Source organism: Rhipicephalus microplus, chromosome X (assembly GCF_043290135.1).
Source record: "Rhipicephalus microplus isolate Deutch F79 chromosome X, USDA_Rmic, whole genome shotgun sequence".
NCBI lineage: Eukaryota > Metazoa > Arthropoda > Arachnida > Ixodida > Ixodidae > Rhipicephalus > Rhipicephalus microplus.
Window position 1 is genome coordinate 24,949,736 of NC_134710.1, and position 21,311 is coordinate 24,971,046.

The following is a 21,311-nucleotide window of genomic DNA, read 5'->3' on the forward strand; positions in this document are numbered from 1 at the left end:
CTTGAATCGCTGGCATTTATCACAACTGGCCACATACTTTTCTGTATTGTGTCGCATGGTAGGCGAGTAGAAGCGAGCCAGCAGGCAGTGGTACGTTTTGGCGAACCCAAGGTGCCCTGCTGATGCGTTGTCGTGCATAGCATAGAGTACGTGTGTTCTCGAATTCTCAGGGACCACTAAAAAAAGGCGGGCATTATCAGCCACGTAATTTTTTTTGTAAAGTAAGCCATCTCGGACTATAAAGCCATGGCTACCTATCGGTTGAGCGGCTGAGTAAAGAGATCGTCCAAGCTGCAGTCGTTGCTCTGTGCTTCCCGGAAGGTAGCAAGGTCAGGAAAAGCAGCATCGTCGATGGCAGCTAGAAAATATTCAAAATTGTCGGCGTCACATAGAGTGGTTGGTAGGGGACGCCTCGAGAGACAGTCTGCGTCTGCATAATGGCGGCCACTCTTGTACAGTATTGTAAGGTTAAATTCATGCAAACGTAGCGCCCATTGCGCGAGGCAACCAGAAGGGTCACGGAGACCAACTAACCAACCAACCAACCAACATAGTGAATGGTGGTCAGTCATGATCGTGAACTGCCGCCCGTAGAGATATAGGCGGAACTTATGCACAGCAAAAACCACAGCGAGGCACTCTTGTTCAGTAACGGTGTAATTCTTCTCGGCCTTGCTCAATGAACGACTGACGTAGGTGATGACATGCTCGGCGTCATCGAAGTGCTGGATGAGCACTTCGATGACGCCGGCTACGAGATAGGACGTTCGGCTAGCGAGATAGGCCTTCGGTGCACGACCCCTTCAAGCCTCCCAGTACGCTACAGCGTAATAAACCCATTTATAAACGTAACAGAGTGGTGGAGGTACTGGGTAAAGCACGTCGGCGAACCACGGAGTAGCAGCTGTCTGAACTTCGCCGGAGCCGTCGTCTTGCCGGTCTGCCACCACCACCAACCGTCATGTCAGAGAGAGAAGGTCTTGGCTTCTCAACCATGCAAAGGTCAGTGCCGGCTGCACCTCGGTATCGCTATACGGAACCCCGCCCGTTCGCGGGAAGAGCAGGGGAAGATGTGGATGCGTGGTTGACACACTACAAAAGGGTGAGCCGGTACAACGGCTGGGATCCCACCGAACAACTGGGGACTATCGCGCTGTTTCTCACGGAAACCGCCTTGATGTGGTACAAAAACCACGAAGATTCATTAACAATGTGGGATCGTTTCTCCGAAGAACTCAAAAAATGCTTCGGCGACTCTGATGCGAAAAAGAAAAGCGCGGAGCGCACTTTGTCTCAAAGAGCGCAGACACCTGGAGAAACGTGTACCACCTACATAAAGGAGGTTCTGATGCTCTGCAAGATCATAGACCCGCATATGTCTGAAGAGGACATGGTCGGACACCTTCTGAAAGGTATAGCAGAGGACGTCTACAATTTCTTGATAGGCAGTGAATACCTCACTTCCATCTCCGTCGTCCAACGTCACTGCCATACTTTCGAGAAGCTGAAGACCCGTGGTATTGCCCTGAAACTTGGTAGGCTGGCAAATGTAACAACAGTCGCCAGCGTGGACGTAAGCCTGCCTGCCGACCTTGCCGCTACTATCAGGGCAATAGTGGGCGAAGAGCTACAGCGACAAGACACACTGGTCGGCGACACCATTCATCATCCGCCTACCTGTTCATCCTATTACCCGGCACCGTTCGCTCCTCTGCCACCATCGGTTTGTGTGACGGACTTTAGCGAAGCTGGAACTGCTTGGCCACGCCGAGACTCATTTGCGCCTGACCAGCGGTATGACCGGCGCCTTCGTACCGGCCTCGCTCCACAGAGGCGGGCAGTACCCGTTCAGCAAGCTGCTCCACTCCGTTCAGGTAGGCGACCTTTCACAGCGGAGCGCTCTCAGCAGTGGTTCGGCGAATGACCCCTACCCGTCTGCTACAACTGTGGCGTCGAAGGGCAGATTACCAGGTACTGCAACTACCGGCAGCCACCGAGGTATGCCCCGCCACGGCGATCTAGTGGCTAAGGTACTCGGCTGCTGACCCGCAGGTCGCGGGCTCAAATCCCGGCTGTGGCGGCTGCATTTACGATGGAGGCGGAAATGTTGTAGGCCCGTGTGCTCAGATTTGGGTGCACGTTAAAAAATCCCAGGTGGTCGAAATTTCCGGAGCCCTCCACTACGGCGTCTCTCATAATCATATGGTGGTTTTGGGACGTTAAACCCCACATATCAATCAAACCACCGAGGTACGACCGCTCACCAAGATCCCACCTGTCCGCACGAGCACCAACATTCCCTGGAAGCACATCTCACGAGATAAGGCCACTGCTAAACCATTCTCCGGCCTCTGACCGCAGTCTGACACTCCCGCCAGCCCCTCGTCCCAATCGGTTGCCGTCTCCTAGGCGCCGCTATCCTTCGCCGCCTCCGGAAAACTAGTCTGCACGACTGTTGGAGGTGAGGTTGCTGGGCAGTCATGGATTTCCCCAGAAATGCCTCCTTTAATTTGCATGTTTAAAAATAAGGTTCGTGTGCTGATTGATGGTGTCTCAACAATAGCCTTAGTGGACACAGGTGCAACCATATCAGTGATGAGTTTAGCATTCAAATCCCTTCTTGTATGAAAGGTTATGTTCCGTTACGACCGTGCTGATACATTTCATGGAGTGAGCGAAGATGTCTTACAACCTGTTGGTGTTTGCAGAGTGACTGTTAGTTTGGGTGGCCAGAATTTTATTGCTGATTTTGCTGTTCTCTTTCATTCAATGCATGATGTAATTCTAGGACTCAATTTCCTGAATCTTTATGGTGCCACTGTCGATTACCGCACAGGAGAGATCACAGTAGATTCAAATGTTCCAGTAGCATTTATGGAAAGCCCGCCCTGTATGGAAAGTACCCTTTGCGTGTCCATGGACACAATTGTACCACCCTTGTCTGCCAAGTGTGTTCCTGTCGTCAGTTCCCTGCAACCGAGACGACATTTGATGCCACCGTAGAGCCAATTCACCTCAGCTGCATAAAGAAGAATGTTCTAATACCCTATTGTACGCTGTCGGTTGTGCAAGGGCATACTGGTTTGTGGGTGATCGACGGCTCCAATGAACCTTCGGTACTGCCAGAAGGTCTACAACTTGCTAAGATCCGTCAACATCAGGTGTTCTCCCTTGCCATCCTTGCAGAGAACAGTGATTCTCCGGATAAGCCCGATTCCAATCATTTGCACGCCAGGGACACCTCCATAATGGCAATGATTGACAAGTCTCTTAGCACCAACGAGCGTAATGACATGGCGAGTATTCTGCGCAAACATGCTGGTCTTTTTGATTTCGCACAGCTACAGGCTCCACTGTCAATCCCTGTTTCTCGTGTAAAGCATCGCATAGATACGGCATACCATAGACCTCTCCGACAAAAGCCATACCGGGTATCGACTTCGGAACGCGCAGTGATAAATGAATAGGTTGGCGAGATGCTAAAGAAGAATGTGATTCAGGAATCACGCAGTCCGTGGGCTGCTCCCGTAATATTGGTCAAGAAGAAAGATGGAAAATGGCGATTTTGCGTTGACTACCGCCGTCTCAACGCCATCACAAAGAAGGACGTGTACTCACTGCCACGTATTGATGATGCTATAGACTGTCTTTCATCAGCCTCCTACTTTTTGTCTGTTGATTTGAGGTCAGGGTATTGGCAAATTCCAATGCACGAGGAAGACAAAGAGAAAACGGCATTTGTTACACCAGATGGACTTTTTGAATTCAATGTAAGTCCATTCGGACTATGCAATGCGCCTGCAACTTTTGAGCGCTTCATGGACAACATTCTGCGTGGTTTGAAGTGGGAAGTATGCATGTGTTATCTGGACGATGTTGTCATTTTTGGGCGCACTTTCTGTGAGCACAACACACGCCTCGACCTCATGCTGAACTGCCTAAGCAAAGCATGCTTAGTGCTCAACTCAAAGAAATGTCGTTTCGGAGAATGCCAAACACTCGTTCTTGGACACTTGGTGAACAAAGAAGGCATACGGCCAGATCCCGCAAAAACGGCTGCAGTGGAGGCGTGAGCAACCTCGCTCAGCGAAAGAACTACGCAGCTTTTTGGGCCTCTGCTCATACTTCCGTCGATTCATCCCTGGATTTGTATCGCGCACCCACTCACGTGCCTGCTTCAGAAAGGCGCGCCATTTGACTGGACTCCGGAACGAGCGTCCTCTTTTTCTGAGTTGAAGTTCCTTTTGACATCCCATCCAATTCTTCGACACTTCGATCCGCTGGCTCCCACAGAACTTCACACGGACGCTAGTGGTGTCGGTGTTGGAGCCGTGCTGGTTCAACACTTGGATACCAAAGAACATGTCGTTGCGTATGCAAGTCGCTCGCTAAGCAAGTCCGAGCGTAACTACACCGTCACAGAGCAAGAATGCCTCGCAGTAGTCTTCGCAGTGCAGCGCTTCCAGTCCTACTTGTACGGACGTCCCTTTACCATCATGACAGCTCATCATTCGCTCTGCTGGTTGGTCAATCTGCGTGACCCATCTGGTCGACTGGCGCGTTGGGCACTCCGTCTGCAGGAATGCGACTTTACGGTTTCCTAAAAAAGTGGTCGTTGTCACGCTGATGCAGATTGTCTTTCGCGACTACCACTCCCATCGACGGACTGCAACGCAGGCAACTTGGACACCTGCATCGCGCCATTGGACCTGCCATTTCCTGATACCAATGCCTTTAAGATTGAGCAGCAAAGGGACCGCACCATACAGGAGCTCCTTCCTACCAAGTCAAGACCATCGGCGACTCGCTTCTGCATGCGCGACGAGCTTTTGTACAAAAAAAACTATGCTACGACCGGCTTACGATATCTTCTAGTGGTTCCGAAGAGCCTTCGCGTTTCCGTCTTGCAGGCCATGCAGTATGACTCAACGTCCAGCCATCTAGGCACAGCGAAAACTCTTTGCCGGCTTCAAGAAAGATTTTACTGGCCGAAAATGCGCCAGACGATGGAACAGTACGTCTCTAGTTGCAACGAGTGCCAACGCCGCAAGCGCCCTACCAGTGCTCCTCCAGGGCGACTACATCCTATCCCACCCCCTAGAACTCCATTCGAGCAAGTTGGGATTGACCTTCTAGGTCCCTTTCCGAGGTCTTCTAGTGGTAATTGCTGGATAGTCGTATGTACCGACCACTTAACATGGTACTGCGAGACAGCTGCTATACCATCGGCATCTGCAGCTGACGTGCGTTTATTCATGCTGCGTTTTGTGGTTCTACGACATGGACCTCCTGAAATTGTTATCAGTGATCGTGGGCGACAATGCACTGCAGGCGTGGTGGAAGAGATGCTTCGTCTATGAGCTTCAAGCTTTCGGCACTCTACGCCATATCATCCCCAAACAAATGGCCTGATGGAACGAACTAACAGGACTCTCACGAACATGGTTTCTATGCAGGGGCGGCGCCAGGGGGGGCAAGGGTGGGCTGGAGCCCCCCCAAAATTCTCGCCTGCCCCCCCTATGCCCACCCAAGTGCCCGGAAGCATATATTGAAAACCTAGTAGGAGCAGAGCTAGCTTGCCCCCCCCGGAGGAACTAACTTTTCGTGGTTGCCCCCCCAGTAAAAACATCCTGGCGCCGCCCCTGTTTCTATGTATGTCGCAGCAGATCACAAGAACTGGGATGGTGTACTACCTTTCATCACTTACGCATTTAACACCGCACAGCATGAGACTACCAGCTACAGTCCGTTCTTTCTTCTGTATGCTCGGCCACCTCGTCATACCCTAGATACCGTCTTCCCGTTTTTGGACCACCATGATTCAGGTATATCCGAGATCGTCTGCCGAGCAGAAGAAGCCTGACGTCTTGCTTACCTGCGCACCCTCGCTTCGCAAGATCGCTCTAAGACACGTTTTGACCGTCGACGTCGACACGTGACGTATAATTGCGGAGACCTCGTGTTGCTGTGGACACCAAATAGGAAACGTGGGTTGTGTGAAAAACTGCTTGCACACTATGCGGGACGTTATGTTGTTCTAGAGCGTATAAGCGATTTAACTTACCGCGTAGCACGTCTTCATTCAAATGGCCGACGGAAAGACTGAACTTGTCCATATAGCCCGTTTGAAGCGCTATATTCCCAGAGAGACTCTTTAACTCACCCGGTGGGCTTCGTCTGCGCGGAGGGAAATGTTACTGCATATGTGATTTGGGTATGAGCCTCTGGGTAGCGGGGAACAGGCAGATTAGAGAAGAGGACGTTTGGCTAGGGAGAGAGGCCTCCCGTGCACGACCCCTTCAAACCTCCCAGTACGCCACAGCGTAATAAACCCATTTATAAACGTAACAATATTAAGGCTCGTATTCACTTCAAACGAGGCAAGTCCATACCACTTGGAAGCACAAGACTGGTTAGACAAATTTGACACCCACAATGTGCTTGTGCCACAGGCCTCGGAGACAATACAGCGAGGCACGAGCACACCCTTCTTTGTGACAATTGATGGCATTGGCTCAACAACAGCGTCGAATACATCATTGTCGGCACTGGCAACGGTAACCTGAATGCTGGATAACGAACGGGACGGTACGACGGAATCTTCACATACGGCGAGGGTGTGCGAACAAGTAGCAGGTTGGTCGGCAACAAAAGGAGAGACAAAAAGCTCGCCGGTACCGCAATCAAGAGTGGCACCGCATTGTTGTAGAAAATCTAGACCCAGAATCACATTATGCATTGATTTAGCGAGCACTGTGAATTCGGCTTGATAAACGTTATTAGAGAAATAGACGTTTGCGGTACACACACCAAGAGGTCGTAGCGATTCTCCACTCACAACACGAAATGTGCTCGCATTATCCCACTTGCATCATCTTATGGCCTCATTGGGTTTTGAAATCTATGCTCACAACGGAGACACTTGCTTCCATGTCCACTAAAGCTGTCGTTGTAACATTGTCCACAGAAACACAAATCTTGTTATGATGCATCGTCACTGGTGGAGGCATAGCGGTGTGTAGCTGAAGATGACTGGCGACCTCACCTCCATCGTTCGCGCAGCATAGTTTCTCAGCGGCGGTGAAGTGGAACGTTGTCGAGGAGATAGGGATCTTCGGTAGCGTGAAGGTGGTGGCGTCAAACTCCGCACAGACGCTGGTGAGTCACTGCGGTGATTCCCCCGATGGTTTGGCCTGCTGTCAGAGTCTGAGGGCCAGGGTGGTCTCGTCAACGTGCCGATTGCTGCGCCCGAAAAAAGTGCATGGTCGCCCATAGGACAGTGCTGCCGTGCGATGGCGATCGGGGCAGAATCGGGCGACATGACCATGGATGCCACAGTGAAAGCATATGGGACGTTCGCGAGGTGCGCTGATGTAAGCAGAAGAATGAATGGCCCGGCCATTCTATGCCTGATAACCGGTAGGTGGTCTGCGCGCGTATTCGTCATTCAATGGGTAGTACGGATGCATAGTTTGGCTTGGCTCTCGGGGACGAGGCGTATAGTTGTAGGCATCAAGGGAGGCGGCGTTGATAGTCGTAGCGCTTAAGTCGCAGGGAGGAAAGGGTTCTCGGACATTAGGTGCCGGCCGAGAAGCCGCCTCGCATAGGTCGAGTTCTTCGCGCACTACTTGGCGAATTATGGACACAAGATCTGATGGGGTTGGATGCATGTCGACACTGGCGACATTAGTGACGTTGGGCAGGCGGCCGAACTTTTTTGTAATTTGCCGCGCTTTCAGCGCTTCAAACGTACGGCAGTGCTTGATGACGTCACTTACACGCTCCAAACTTTCTTTTGCGATGAGAAACTGGTAAACGTCCTCTGCGAGCCCTTTTAGAAGATGACCAACCTTGTCCTCTTCTGTCATCCAGGGGTCCAGTGCCCTGCACAACTTGAGCACCTCCTCAATATACGCCGTGCAGGTTTCCCCGGCGACTTGCGCTCGTTGCATAAGAGTTTGCTCGGCACGCTTATTCTTCGCTGCTGGATCCCCGAAGCACAACTTGATTTCATCGACGAACTTCCACCATGTCGGCTTTTCTCATGGTTTTCATACCATAAAGATGGGGTTCCTTTGAGAAAGAGTCCCACGTTATTGAGCTGGCCGGTGGCATCCCAGCCATTAAACCGACTCGCCCGTTGGTAGGAGCTGAGCCACGAGTCGACATCTTCTGCAGCTTGTCCAGCGAAAGATGGAGGCTGAATGTAGGGCTGCCACGGAATACGGGAAGCAGGTGGCTCGTTGTTATTGTTGTCGTGAGACGCCATCACAGGTGGCAGACCAGCAAGTCGTCGGCTTCGGCCTAGCTCCACGTATTGCACCTCAGTGGTCGATGAGTCGCCGTTCATCGGGGGCGCCATTATCGCACCCAGCACCTCCACCAAAACTGTTACAATGGGGCGTGTTTATTAAAGACAAATGGTGAAGGGTAGCCGTGCCGACACCGAGCTGCTTCCAAACAGACCTCTTCATTTTTCTCTTCCTCTCTTCATACGTTGCTGCTTCAGTGTAACAATATGATTATGAGAGACGATGCAGTTGAAGGCTCTAGAAATTTCAACCACCTTGGATTTCATAACGAGCACCTAAATCTAAATACATGTGTCTCGAGCATTTCTGCCTCCACCGATAATGCGGCTGCTGCAGCCGGGATTTGCCACCGTGACCTGCATGTCAGCAGAGGAGAACCGTAACCCTTACACCACCATTGCGAGTTAAGTAAACACTTGCGGATGAAATATCTGCAAAGACTCTCAGTATCCCGGCAACCAAATATTAGTTTTTACCTCTTAAATTGTGTGAGTTTTTGATTATTGAAGCAACATTGATAGAAGCTCCATATTTCGGATATGCGATAACACGCATGTTGTGAGGGTGCCGACACTTTATGTAAAGTTGTTTGTGCCGTGTGGCGCACTTGTCTTGCACAGAAGCCGTATTTCGGGGTCACAACTATTGAGCGATAGGTTGCGTGTTCGCGAGCGTTGATCACCAGTATCATCATCATCATGGTTAGATTATTATTGCCGGCAATGACCCCTGGTGGCAAGCGTTGGTGGTGGTACAAGAGAGTTGAGCGAATCTTTTTGGCTGGTGGCGTTTGGCGCGAACGGTTGTCTCACAGTGGGAACCCGGTGCACGGCACCGCGGGCCGTCCGGGGGCCCTTGTGGTGAGTCAGGTGTTGACGACACATTGTTCAGTGTTGTTTAATATTGTGTAAGAATGTCTTTTATACTGTGTAAGGATAATAATTCGGTTGACGATATTGTCGTTATAAAATCGGTTAAATAATTATGTGTTGTTTGGTTTGTTCCTACCGCGTCCACTGTGTCGGTTCACTCCAAGAGCGTGGCGCACTCCCCCCATTTCGAGAATCTACTACATTTACGAAAGTACTACGCTTCACCTACATGTGCCCGCTTGAAAAATGTTGTGCATAGAACTATATACACTAGAATAAACACGGAAGAAAAAATTTATTCGTTATATTTTTTTGACGAAAGGTGAACCAGGCCAGATAAATGGCCTCTCAAATTAGAATAATAAAAAGCTTCGTTTAGTATCTGGTAAGGTCACCTCCAACATCGAGTGCGGCATTCATTCTTGCAGGCAGAGAGTTGTACGGAGCTTCCGTGAAGGATCAATCGCACTTAAGCTGCTCCCATTCTTCGTTTACTCTAGCGCAGAGGTCATCCGCAAATTTTCCGTGGAGACTTAATTCATTCTGCCCCCCTCATGTTCAGTTACGTTCTAGTCAGGAATTGACACACACACACACACACACACACACACACACACACACACACGCACGCGCACGCACGCGCACGCGCGCACGCGCACGCACGCACGCACGCACGCGCACACACACACACAGTCACACACACACACAGTCACACACACACACAGTCACACACACACACAGTCACACACACACACAGTCACACACACACACAGTCACACACACACACAGTCACACACACACACAGTCACACACACACACAGTCACACACACACACAGTCACACACACACACAGTCACACACACACACAGTCACACACACACACAGTCACACACACACACAGTCACACACACACACAGTCACACACACACAGTCACACACACACACAGTCACACACACACAGTCACACACACACAGTCACACACACACAGTCACACACACACAGTCACACACACACGCGCACACACACACACAGTCACACACACACAGTCACACACACACACAGTCACACACACACACAGTCACACAGTCACTCCGTGCTGCTGTAGTAGTTGGTCCGCCTTTTTCACATTGTGAGCCGGCGAGCAATCGTGCTAGAAGATGCAGTCATGCTGTGGTGTCATGCGACTGGTGATGTGTGGAAGGCTGACTGTGTCCAGAATATTCTTATATTTTTTTGCTGTGAAGGCCCTTTGTATGCTTACAAGTGATCGAAGGACGTTCCGGGTGACGCAGCCCCAAGCGTTCACCACATTCCATCTGCTTGCTGCTACTCGCTGAACAAACTCGGGCCTGAACCTGCAGTAGTAACAGGCACGAACGAAAAAAAAAAAGCTGTTCATAGTTTTATAGTGCAGCACTCTTGTTTTTCAATGCCAATAATATTATAATGGAAGGGACTACAATACGCAACACCAAACATAGGATTATTGAAATAAATTGAACGTTTGATTCTCAACTGCAGAGACCTTCATATTTCTTGTGTAGGCATGCTTTACAACCCCCACGTATGGCTCACTGGACTATAAGTAGCATAGAAATCTTAAAAGAACTCCGATCACTGCATTTGAGTGAGATGCGCATCTTTTTTTCAAATTGGAAATGTTCTAATATGCAGTTTTCTTTACTATGACAATTGTAGCAAGGTTATGAAACTGGAGAAAACTTGAGATTATTCAAACATATCGAGTTCTACCTGGATGCCAGACACGAGCCCTCTGGTCCCATTTTGTAGTAAAGGTGCACCTGTCGCTGAAAACAACTCCGCTCCACTTGTCAGCTGACCATGCTTCGTGCTGCTGGGAAAATAAGATGCTTTGAATTGCTCACTTTCATCAAAAGCGGTTTTTGCACTGCCGTCTTCCACTTGAGTCCCGCTTCAGCCAGCCGTCGCTTCAGTTGATTTTGAAGCAGTCAGTTGAAAGCACTGGCATATTTCATTAACTGAACCTCGTGGGTTGTCAGTTACAGAGGCGACAATATACATATCTTCTTCCTGAGTAGCAACTCGTGACCTTGGTCGCTGAGGGGCATCCTTAATTCTATTTTTATTCCTGAAAGCCTGAATAATCCTGTTAACAGTCTTAGTGACCATGGCAGTGGCGGCACGTGGCCTGTATTCTTTAGTGTAGAGCTCGACTATGCAATGCCTTTCATCTTCAGGTACCCTGGCCATGCCACATCTAAGAGCTGGCACCGCCGAAAATTCTTTCAGCGAAGAATCGCACCCCAGCTGTTCAATTCTGTGAAAGCAATAATGAAGTCCATCACTTGTGTAACCTAGCGTCAATGCTCATGGAAATGTTAGCCGTAAGCGTTGTGCAAGCATTCAAACCTGCCAGCTGCTTTTGATAATGGACGAGAAAATTACTGCTTAATGCGACGAGCATAGCCAGCTTTTCCTTCCAATCAAGAAACATAGCACGTTGTCAGCGCTCGTCAAGCGCTTGGGCGGGGAAGTAGCAGATGACCCAGGGCACGAATCGCCCTTATGATTAAATTCATATGCTCTGCGTTTCCAAATCTCGCCAGCACATAATGGCCTGCGGATCGGCAGCCGTGCGCTCGCGTGTTCCCCTAACAGTGGACCGTACTGTAAATAGGGAGCAATTTCCATCGTAGCTGTGAAATCTGGAAGTGTTGCAGTTAGGTCAGTTTTAAAAAAGTAATTCCTTATTAAATGTTTTCAAAACAAACTTTGAGGTATTATAATATTAAATTTAGTTCTGATTGCTTTTTATCTCATTTACACCAGTATATGAAGTGGCAACACACTGAATTTTTCATAGCATGTAGTTACATGGATATGTTGCATTAAGCGGAACTTCTTATAGGCCTTGCCATCCTGGCCCATTTGTCTCCCATGAGGAGCCCTCCAAAAATCCCAACCAACAGAAGGTTCACAGCTTGCTATAAAAGATCGGAAAACGGTGCTTGCATCTGTTATGTGCTTATATAATGTGAGAATTCGGGTTGAAAATACTTTTAATCTTGTACATTAAATTTTCATATTGTAGAAAGTGGTTTATACTGATTTAATGTCATTATGAATGTTTTGTGTGCTAGATATTGAGTGTTACTGACTGTACCCATCTTAGTATGATTGTATCTGCTTTGCTTGGTGTCCTCATGTGACCATCTATCAAAGGTGACATTTGACTGCTGTTAACGCAACAGCATTAAATAGCTTGTTTCTCGGAAACTTCCGCATCGACGTCAGTGTAAGCGTCCTTTGGTTGTGAGCAAAAATCATCTTGTGCGTGATCGAAAAATCAAGATGCAAAAATAATATAAATAATAAAAAAATTTCTGGTGTAAGTGAGGATCGAACCCAGGCCATTCGCATTACAAGCAGGTGTTCTATCATTCAGCCACGTCTCTGCTTGAAAATGGAATGAAAAGAACTTCCTCTGCTTGGAAACGCAGTGTAAATAACTCCTGCTTTACAAACATGCACATTCTGTCTACAAGCTTCACAATACAACATGTAATATCACAATAATATTACATGGCACAAGCATACATTGCCATCGGGTGTCGGAACGTGCGATTACCATAATGAGCTCGTGGTTTAAAGCCGGCCCCCTATTACAGAAGGCACACACGTCACTGCGCATATTCCCTTAAGACCACATAGAGGGTGCATAACAAGATTGAAAACATTTCACGCGCATAGGTTTAAAGCATGCAATCCATTACACAGAATGCAATCATATTTGAAAGCTTCACTGACACAAATCACTTTCAAATTTATTCATTACATTGTAGTAATCCACAATTTAAACTTGTTGAGTAACATTATACAATAAAAACTATGCACTAAGTGGTTGAAGTACGCACTACTTACAGGAAATGGCTGTTGCTTTCATCTCTTAAAGGCAAAGCTTAAGGGTCTCCCAATATTTTAGGTGCATTCTGAAGCATCTTGTTTTAGTATCGTAACTCTGCCTCTTTTAATTGCATTATCCACAGCAATCTCCTGTAAAGTGCTTTACTACCTGTAAAGTTTTATTGGCGTTGTAAACCTGTTTTTGTCTATTTTTACGTAACATGCAGCATTGTTTTTGCTGTTGATCGTAACAACAAATTGTTGTTTGCACTGTACAGAGTAGCTTTGTACATTCTGCTGCTACAGGGAGCTTTAAAGCAGTGTGGTTCACATCCATTTTCCCATTTAACATTGCAGAAGCTGAAAGTTCCAAATGGATTAAGCACTAGCATTGAAGGACGTGGTTGGTTTGTTTCTCCAGTAAGCTCAACACGACCATTCATTTGGTGGCACATTTTTGTGGCTGCACTTGGTGCTATACTGGTCTTCATACTCATGTTCCTCGAGATTGAAATCTGCGAGTAAGTTCTTGTTTTTGTTCTGCCATTTTTTTCTGTCAGTGCTTGTCAAATATTGTTCTGATGTACGCACAATTATACACACACACACACACACACACTTCATGTTCAGTGCCATCAACGTCTGCAACATTGTTACAAACTTCTCTGCACCCACATATACAACTGAATGACTCGACTGCATGCAATGAAACAAAAAATGATAGGGGATAACATTAAGAGATCAGAAGACAGCAGAATGGGTCAGAGAACAAACAGTGGTGACGAATACTCTTGTTCACATTAAAGGGACCCTGAAACAGCTTTGATGATAGTGTACACACACATCGAGTCAGTAAAGCATGTCCTAAGGACCATTAGCAAACCTATTCAAGCTCTCTGCATATAATGTGCAACTTAGTACAAGGCACTAAATCTATTAATTGCTACTGATTGCAGCGGCTCCGCCAAACGATTTTTTCAACCACTGACTTCCATTATATGCAACATGGAAGTGTAACGAAACACGAATGACTGACATGACTGAATGTAAAATCTATGTTACCGATAGTTATTTCAACCCAATTGTGAAAAAATGCTGTTTCTAATGGTTGAGATACTTTAGCATTTGTTTTGTTTACAAGAAGGTGTAATAGAAAGAAAATACGCAAGCAAAATTCGTCACCAGATTAGGAGACCTGCTGGTGGACAGCAAGTATTGTCTGCATATAATGTGCTCCGTGTTGAGGTCAGCTGCATGATAGTGTTCATCTCGAGGTTTCTTTTCTCAAGAGGCCATGAATTGCTCTAGTTGAATTGTGGGCTGCATATCTAGTGAGTTGTGAAATTTCAAACTGCAGCATTGTGTAAAGCAACCAGCAAGTGGAGTTGCTTCTGCTTATTGATGCAATGAACGTAAGACTTTCTTTGTCCGATCAACACCAGGATCCATTTTTATAAGGCTTTACCTTCACCACAATAGACAACTCCACATGTTTGTGTTTATGCTTTTCTGTGATCTCAGATAATTTTAGTTTGTCGGCATGTTTTTTGATGTTCATCGATTTACTGGAGCAGTGGTTCTCACATGGGGGTCCGCAGACTTTAGGGGGTCCGCGAAGGCATTTCTATGATCCGCGAAACCCTCACCCGTTTTTTTTACAATTTAAAATTTTTTACATATATAGCTCGGTTTAAACGCGACTGTGCCACATATAGATGAACTGCCCAAACTGAATTGGCACATTGGTTTGATGTTTTTGGTAGCAATAAAAGGCACCTGTTTCACCTTCCAGTTGTGTTAGTTTACCTACGTATCCCCCTCCTCCCTCCCCTTCAAGAGGTCACCCATCACTTCCACTAGTCCACTAGGGGTCCCCGACACATACGTGGCTGAGAACCACTGTACTGGAGAATAAGAAGTTAGCAGCTAAAAGAGTTGCAACTACCGGTGGTACAGATCTCAGCCATGCGCTTTCTTCTATATGGCTTTCACTATTCGCTTCGACAGCCTGTGTGCTGCCAGAGTTCATTGAAAGGCCAGAATGAGGAAAGCCCAGCTCAAACCATAGAGTGTGTTGCCGTCAATGACACTATGGCTTCACGCTCAATGAGTTACAAAGCAAAAGCACTGCTGAGAAGAGGGTAACATCTGAATGCCCGTAGCAGCCTTGATACAGATAATCTAATGGTTATGGCGCTCGACTGCTATGGCGCTCGACTGCTAGCCCAAAGGTCGCGGGATCAAATCTTGGCTGTGGTGGCAAAAATGTTGAGGCCCGTGTACTTAGATTCAGGTGCCTGTTGAAGAATTTGAGGTGGTGAAAACTTCCGGAGCCCTCCACTACGGGATCTCTCATAATTATATGGTGGTTTTTGTATGTTAAACTCCAGCTATTATCATTACACTGGCAGAACTACAAAAAACAATATCAGGAACACTTTAACTGAAAGGAATGGACTTAAGTTAACTACTTAAAGGGAAACAATTATTTTGTTTAAATTGACAAACTACACTCTGAAAACGTTGGCTAATGCCTTATGTTTCTCTATCATAAGTTTGTTATTAGCGGAGGGAATCAAGGTTTAGGTTTCATTTTTAAATTTCATTTCAAAGTTTCTACATGTGACACAGAAATTTTAAAATGTATTTTTCGTATTTTCGTGACATTGGCACCATGAACTTTTATCTATGGCCCCCACAGATGACAATGTACTACATTTTTATCGGTTAGAAGATAGGTAGGACCCAGTAGATGCCTTCAAAATTTATGACGTCAAGCTGTTTGGTGCAGGAATCTCAAATTGGTGCCTCCACCTCTATTTTTTTGTGTATTTTCTCACTTGCCAAATGTCGTGTCGCTTACCAAATGTCATTTACTAATGTGCGACAAATTGTTTTGCTCTTTAATGTCCCTTTAGTGCATGAGACATCCAAATGGTGGTCCGTCAAACGGTATAAATAGGGAAGAATCAGAAGTGCAGCAAAGATGGCAGAGGGTTACCGTATTTACTCGATTCTACCGCGCCCTCGATTGTAACGCGCACCCGATTTCCACCGCGAAAAAAAAAAAAAACGTAAGACATCGATTGCAACGCGCACCCATTTATTTTCGCTGGCCCGCTCGATCACACCACTCGAAAAAACGATTCCTTTCGGGATTGTCCTCCATCTAAATATGAGGTACGGGCGAAGCTTGTGCCCATCTGACGTGTAACAGAGCATTGCCGTCACTGTAGTTTTACCGTGGACCGATGTCAGCACGCGAACTTGCTTTGCCCCCTTCTTCTCGACAGTTGTGGTGCCAGGCATGTCGAAGTAAAGAGGCGTCTGATCGGCATTCCAGATTTGCCCAAGCAGGTAGCCGTTGTTGCGCCGCAAGTTTAGGACGAACCTCTGAAAACTGTAAAGCTTTTCATCGTACTTCTCCGCAAAAGTTTTCGCATATGCATGTTTCCCTTCGAAGGGAAGAGCCTTTCCTCTTCATATAGTTAATTAGCCAGCACCTGCTCGCTTTAAACTGGCTCCGCATTAGACTTTTTTCTAAGACTAATTGCATAGCCCGCACTTGGAGCAGTTCTGTCGTCACGGGCCGCTGTGCCGCTCGCTCCTCAAGCACATACTCGCGGAGCAGCTCTTTAATTTGCGGAAACCGACCCTGCTGTGGCTCACTGAAGCCTTTGCGTGAAGCTTTGCTGTCGACAATCTTCTGCTTTTGTTTCCGCCGGCCCCGCACGCACGTTTCGGGAACGACCGCGATGCGGCCCGACTTCCGTCTGTTTCTGCACACGCGATGACTTTTCTTTTAAAAGCGGCATCGTGGTGCACTTGAGTTTTTGGAGTCGGCCCTTTCACGTCGTCGATGCTAATGCACTACTAGATGACGAACTCCTCAGCACACGTACGAAGTGCCGCACATGGTAAACACATAGGCAGAAATAGCCGACGCACCATGCCGACGCACGTAGGGGGCGGCCATTTTGGATTTGCGATGGCAATAGATTGACCGTAATTTTTTGTTCGTACTCGATTCTAACGCGCATGCGATTTATGAACTCGCTTAACCGGAAAAAAGGTGCGCGTTAGATTCGAGTAATTACGGTACATGATGTGGTGAAATTAAGTTCGCAGGCATGAAATTTAATAGGCTCGCCCTGTACGATAAGGATCATTGGCCTTCGCCCCTCACTTGACATAAAATAGGCCGAGAATGATGATAACGACTTCTGGCATTGTCCTGGTGCACTGCCTGAACTAGCTTCTACTTGCATTACATCAGCATAAGCGAGACACCTGATGGCTGCCAGGGTGCTGCCTCCGCTATGCAACCGCAGTTGTCTTATGTGCTGCATAGTGCTAATCCTTTATCCTTGCATATTATTCGATCTCTATCTAAGGAGCTTCTGTGTTATGCCCATCAAGCTATTGCTGTCAATGTTTCACCCTTTGGGCCTATAACTGATACTTTTAGGTGTATAAAATGCTGTGCATATCATGATAAATCTATGCAATACCCCATCCAGTGGTCTAAAAATGCAATTTTTTTTATTTTTAAAATTGAGTGTGCTTTGGTCTACTTTTTATTTCGTGCATTTGACATGCCATTATTTTGAAAGGGAAATAGACACTGGGAACAGAAAGGGGAACTGTTATTCTCGTATTCCTTTTTTGTATCGAGTAGCATTTTCATTCTATTAGGGTAATTTCAACTTGTTTGTACAGTGGTTATAATGCTCAGCTGCTGACCTGAAAGTTATGGGTTCAATCCTGGCTATGGCAGTCGCATTTCAATGGAGGCGAAATACTAGAGGTCCGTGACTGTGCTGTTAGAGTAAATTGAACACCAGATGGGCAAAATTTCCGGAGTCCTCCTCTACAGCGGGCTTCATAATCGTATTGTGGATTTGGTGCGTGAAACTCTATATATGTATAGTATTATTAGGGCACCCATCTTGGATGCTTGTTTGGTTTTCAAATTGTTCATTTTATTGTTATCCTCATGCCTCTAAGGAACACTTTTGAATGAAAAATTTTTTTAGAGTTTAAAGGCCAGAAGTGCATCTCATGAAATCGTTCAATGTTAGGGTTCTTAGGAACTTTCTTCCCAGGACACAAATAAAGTTTATCTGTCTGTCTGTCGTTCAATGTTAGTTTCAATGGGTGTCCCATTAAAACCACCCCGATATCAAATTCCAATTTCATTTCATTTCATTTTATTATACTCCCTCTGGGCCAGAGGCATTACAGAGGGGGAGTGATAAGAACACTTTGACAGACACAAAAAGCTAGAAATAACAATAAAACAACAAAACAAGAAAAAGAAAACGCTCATGAAACAAGGGAGCAAAATGTGAACTTGCGCTGAGTTTAGGAAGAGCCCGAGTGTACAATGTTCGCTGCGGAATTGCGGAACTGTTCATGATGAATAATGTTCACAATGTCCACAGGAAGGCTATTCCACTGCCGAGAGGTTCGTGGTAGGATTGAACGATGAAAGTGTGCAGTATTACATGAGGCGAGTCTGACTTTACGACGATGGTCTGTGCGATGGGATACCTAAGATGGCTCAGGGATGAGGTGATTGCATAGTGCAGGATGATGATACGTTTTATGAAACAAGACAATGCGTGACACTTTTTTGCACAATGGCAATGACAGGAGGCAAAGGCCTGATTTCAAGGAACTTATACTGGTGGTGCAGCTGTAATTAGTGAATGAAAAGTGCCGAGTTATTCTGAACCATTTCTAGAGAAGAAATTCAGTTTGCCTGGGTGGGATCTCAGACCGATGTAGCATACTCCAATTTTGATCGAATTAGTATTTAATAAAGAAGTTTCAAGGCAGGAGGAACAGGGTAATACTTTTGACAAAGGTAACCTAAGATGCAATTAGCTTTGTTAATTAAGAGCTAGATATGAGGAGAGCAGTTCAGGTTTGCTGTGATGTTCATGCTGAGGTATTTATATAAAGTCAGTGATTATAAATTAATGTTATCAATGTAGTGTGGTGGTGGGCGGGAAGATTTTCTAGAAACGCGCATGACTTTATGTTTAATAATATTTAGCAGCATTATAGGTGTCTAACACGTGAGCTCATCACTTACCCTTGCTTTGGTTCAGGCTGATCCTGAGCAAGAAGGAGCGCAAGCTGAAAAAGGGCTCTGGCTTCCATCTGGACCTCCTGCTCATCTGTTACATGGAGCTGGGTTGTGCCATTATTGGTGCTCCGTGGATGTGTGCAGCCACAGTGCGCTCTGTGTCCCACCTTGCTTCCCTGACTGTCATGAGCCGCACTCATGCTCCTGGCGAGTCGCCACACATTATTGGTGTCAAGGAGCAGCGTGTTACCAGCCTTCTAGTGTCACTTCTAGTTGGTGGGTGCTACTTCACTGAATTTTCTTATTTCCTTTTATCATTCCGGCTTGCAGTTGCTTTGTTCTCTTTGACGGCACGCGTAAGTGTATGACTTTTATACTAAATATTACGCAGGCTATTTACCCTTTTGGTTTACTCGCGACTCTAGAAGGGATTATTGTAAATGTTCCACTTGTTTTTGCTAAAATTGAAAAAAAAATCAAAGGGACACTCTCTTATTAATGATGTGTTCAGCTGATTCTGCAAGAATTTGGAGCAGGGAAATCGGGCATTGTCTATTTAGATCATTACCCATCTGCCATTATAGAGTAGTACAACTTGTGACATTTTCTTAGAATCTGGAAAAATACTAGTTGATAGCATGATTTTGGGGATATCAATCAATGGTTTGATAATGAATGCTGCAGTCACTTTAATTGTTAAATATTAGTATCATCCTAACCGTATTTAATGTCAAATGTTGTCATGAATGCATAGTACCATGAAATCACAAGCAAGCGGTCCTACCTGAACAAGTGCCCCCCTCCCTTTATTTTCACTGTTTCATTCACTGTTTTTATGACAATGAATTTATGTGTATTCAATAATGCATTTCATTAAAAGAACGGGTGTGCTTACCTTTTTCTTAATGAGAACTGACAGACAATGATGTCGAAGAAAGCATAGCGGATGTTATTAAAAGTAATTATAATGCAAATATTGTCACCAATCTTGTCTCACTCAAGGAAACCTTCCGCAGAACTGCTCGTCAAGCTAGGACAAAAAGAAAAACTGCTCCAACCCAACCTCTTCGTCCTCTTCCACACGAAAACCACGCGAATTCATGCGGCATTAAAAAGCGGCTCAATCCCAACCTCTTCGTCCTCTTCCACACGAAAACCACGCGAATTCATGCGGCATTAGTCCCCCCTTTTAAAAAGCATCGACTCGATGCTTCTAAATAAAAAGAAGAAGAAAAAAAAAAAAAAAAACCCATAATTAGAACACGCGTTGACGCAGAGAATGACAAAGTGAGTGCCAGGGAAAACAAAGAGGGCGCACAAGCACTTGGACCATGCGCGAACACAACAGCACCAGTGGAAGAGTCAAGAAAAAAAAAACACCACATGAGATCACTGTCACGTTTGCGAAGTAACTCGCAAGCACAGAGACTATTGTGTGTAGTACGGCTTGAGTCGTACGACATGCACAGTTTCGGGCCGATGTTGTCGACGTGACGACACTGTGCCGTCCGGAAGTACTTCGTATGTAAGGTCACTCACACGTCGGATAACCTTGTATGGTCCGAAATAACGGCTCAGAAGCTTTTCAGACAAGCCTGGTCGTCGGACAGGAGTCCACACCCACACTCGTTCACCCGGGTGGTATGCGACGTTTCGACGGCGAAGGTTGTAACGTCGTGCATCTGCGTCTTGTTGGTGACCGATGTTCACGCGAGCCAGTTGACGAGCCTCTTCGGCGTACTGCGTGTATTGCTCGGCTTCTGGAGAAAGAGCATCGCTATTATCGTACGGCAGCATAGCGTCAAGCATCGTTTGTACGTTGCGTCCATAAACAAGGTGGAAAGGTGAAAATCGGGTTGTTTCCTGCATTGCCGTATTGTATGCGAACGTGACGTATGGGAGGATATCGTCCCAGGTTTTGTGCTGCACGTCCACGTACATTGACAGCATGTCCGCTATGGTCTTGTTGAGCCTTTCCGTCAGTCCATTACTTTGTGGGTGGTAAGCCGTTGTTTTTCGGTGACTCGTGCAGCTCAGTCTGAAAATGTCCTCTAGCATTTGTGCCGTAAACGATGTTCCTCTATCCGTAATCACACATGACGGCGCGCCGTGCCGGAGGACGATGTGCTGCACGAAGAACTTCGCCA

General features: G+C 46.6%; 1 protein-coding gene across 7 annotated transcripts in view; it reads left to right on the plus strand.

The window, feature by feature from the left end:
- Nucleotides 1-21,311, plus strand: part of Ae2 (anion exchange protein Ae2) — a 289,588-nt gene that overhangs the window by 254,581 nt on the left and 13,696 nt on the right. For all 7 annotated transcript variants that reach the window (XM_075881985.1, XM_075881984.1, XM_075881990.1 and 4 more), the window contains 2 exons: nt 13,428-13,591; nt 19,187-19,440. In XM_075881985.1, coding sequence (XP_075738100.1) covers nt 13,428-13,591; nt 19,187-19,440 — 418 coding nt within the window. The remainder of the gene's footprint in view (nt 1-13,427; nt 13,592-19,186; nt 19,441-21,311) is intronic.